Raw genomic sequence first — 721 nt, forward strand, 5'->3', positions numbered from 1 at the left:
GACCCTAAACCCTAAACCCTAGTCCATAGAAGCGAAGCAGTGTGTGTTAGTTTGCTTTCTTGACGACAAATTAGGGTTTAGGGTTTAGGGTTTAGGGTTTAGGGTTTAGGGTTTGCGTGCAGGAGGAGGATCCATCTTCTTCTTCTTCTTCTTCTGCTGATGAGGACAGCAGCAGCGACAGCAGCAGCTCAGGGGAGGAGACAGAAAGAGAAAGAGAAAAACAAAAAACAAAAAAAGAAAAAACAAAAAGGAGACAAACTAAAACCAAAACGCATGCAAGGGAAAGAGCAGCAAAAAGAAGAAGGGGTGTTAGTGCCTTTCTCGATGTAGAGGCCCAGGTATGTTATTTTTAGGGTTTAGGGTTTTCTAGGGTTTACTAGGGTTTACTAGGGTTTCCTAGGGTTTAGGGTTTAGGGTTTCCTAGGGTTTACTAGGGTTTACTAGGGTTTAGGGTTTATTGTTTCCTATTAATTCCTATTGTTTCCTATTGTTTCCTAGTGTTTCCTAGGGTTTCCTAGGGTTTAGGGTTTACGAGGGTTTAGGGTTTACGAGGGTTTGTGTTTTAGGTGGGTGACGAAGAAGAAGAAGAAGAAGCGGATGACTTTATAGATCCTAGCGAGGCTCAGGAGGCTTCTCGTTGGGCAGCAAAAGCAGCAGAAGTTCGGCGTATATCTCAGCAGCAGCAGCAGCAGCAGCAGCAGCAGCAGCAGCAGCAGCAGCA

The 721-nt window shown here is 44.9% G+C and overlaps 1 protein-coding gene across 1 annotated transcript in view; it reads left to right on the forward strand.

Moving 5' to 3' along the window:
• EMH_0075530 (supt5h protein, putative) overlaps positions 1–721 on the forward strand; it is a gene marked incomplete at both ends in the record, with an annotated part of 2,083 nt that overhangs the window by 301 nt on the left and 1,061 nt on the right. Inside the window, 2 exons of the mRNA XM_013499606.1 lie at positions 123–338; positions 567–719. Of these exons, the coding sequence (XP_013355060.1) occupies positions 123–338; positions 567–719 (369 nt within the window). The remainder of the gene's footprint in view (positions 1–122; positions 339–566; positions 720–721) is intronic.

Source organism: Eimeria mitis, genomic scaffold (genome assembly GCF_000499745.2).
Source record: "Eimeria mitis Houghton genomic scaffold, Emh_scaff4488, whole genome shotgun sequence".
NCBI lineage: Eukaryota > Apicomplexa > Conoidasida > Eucoccidiorida > Eimeriidae > Eimeria > Eimeria mitis.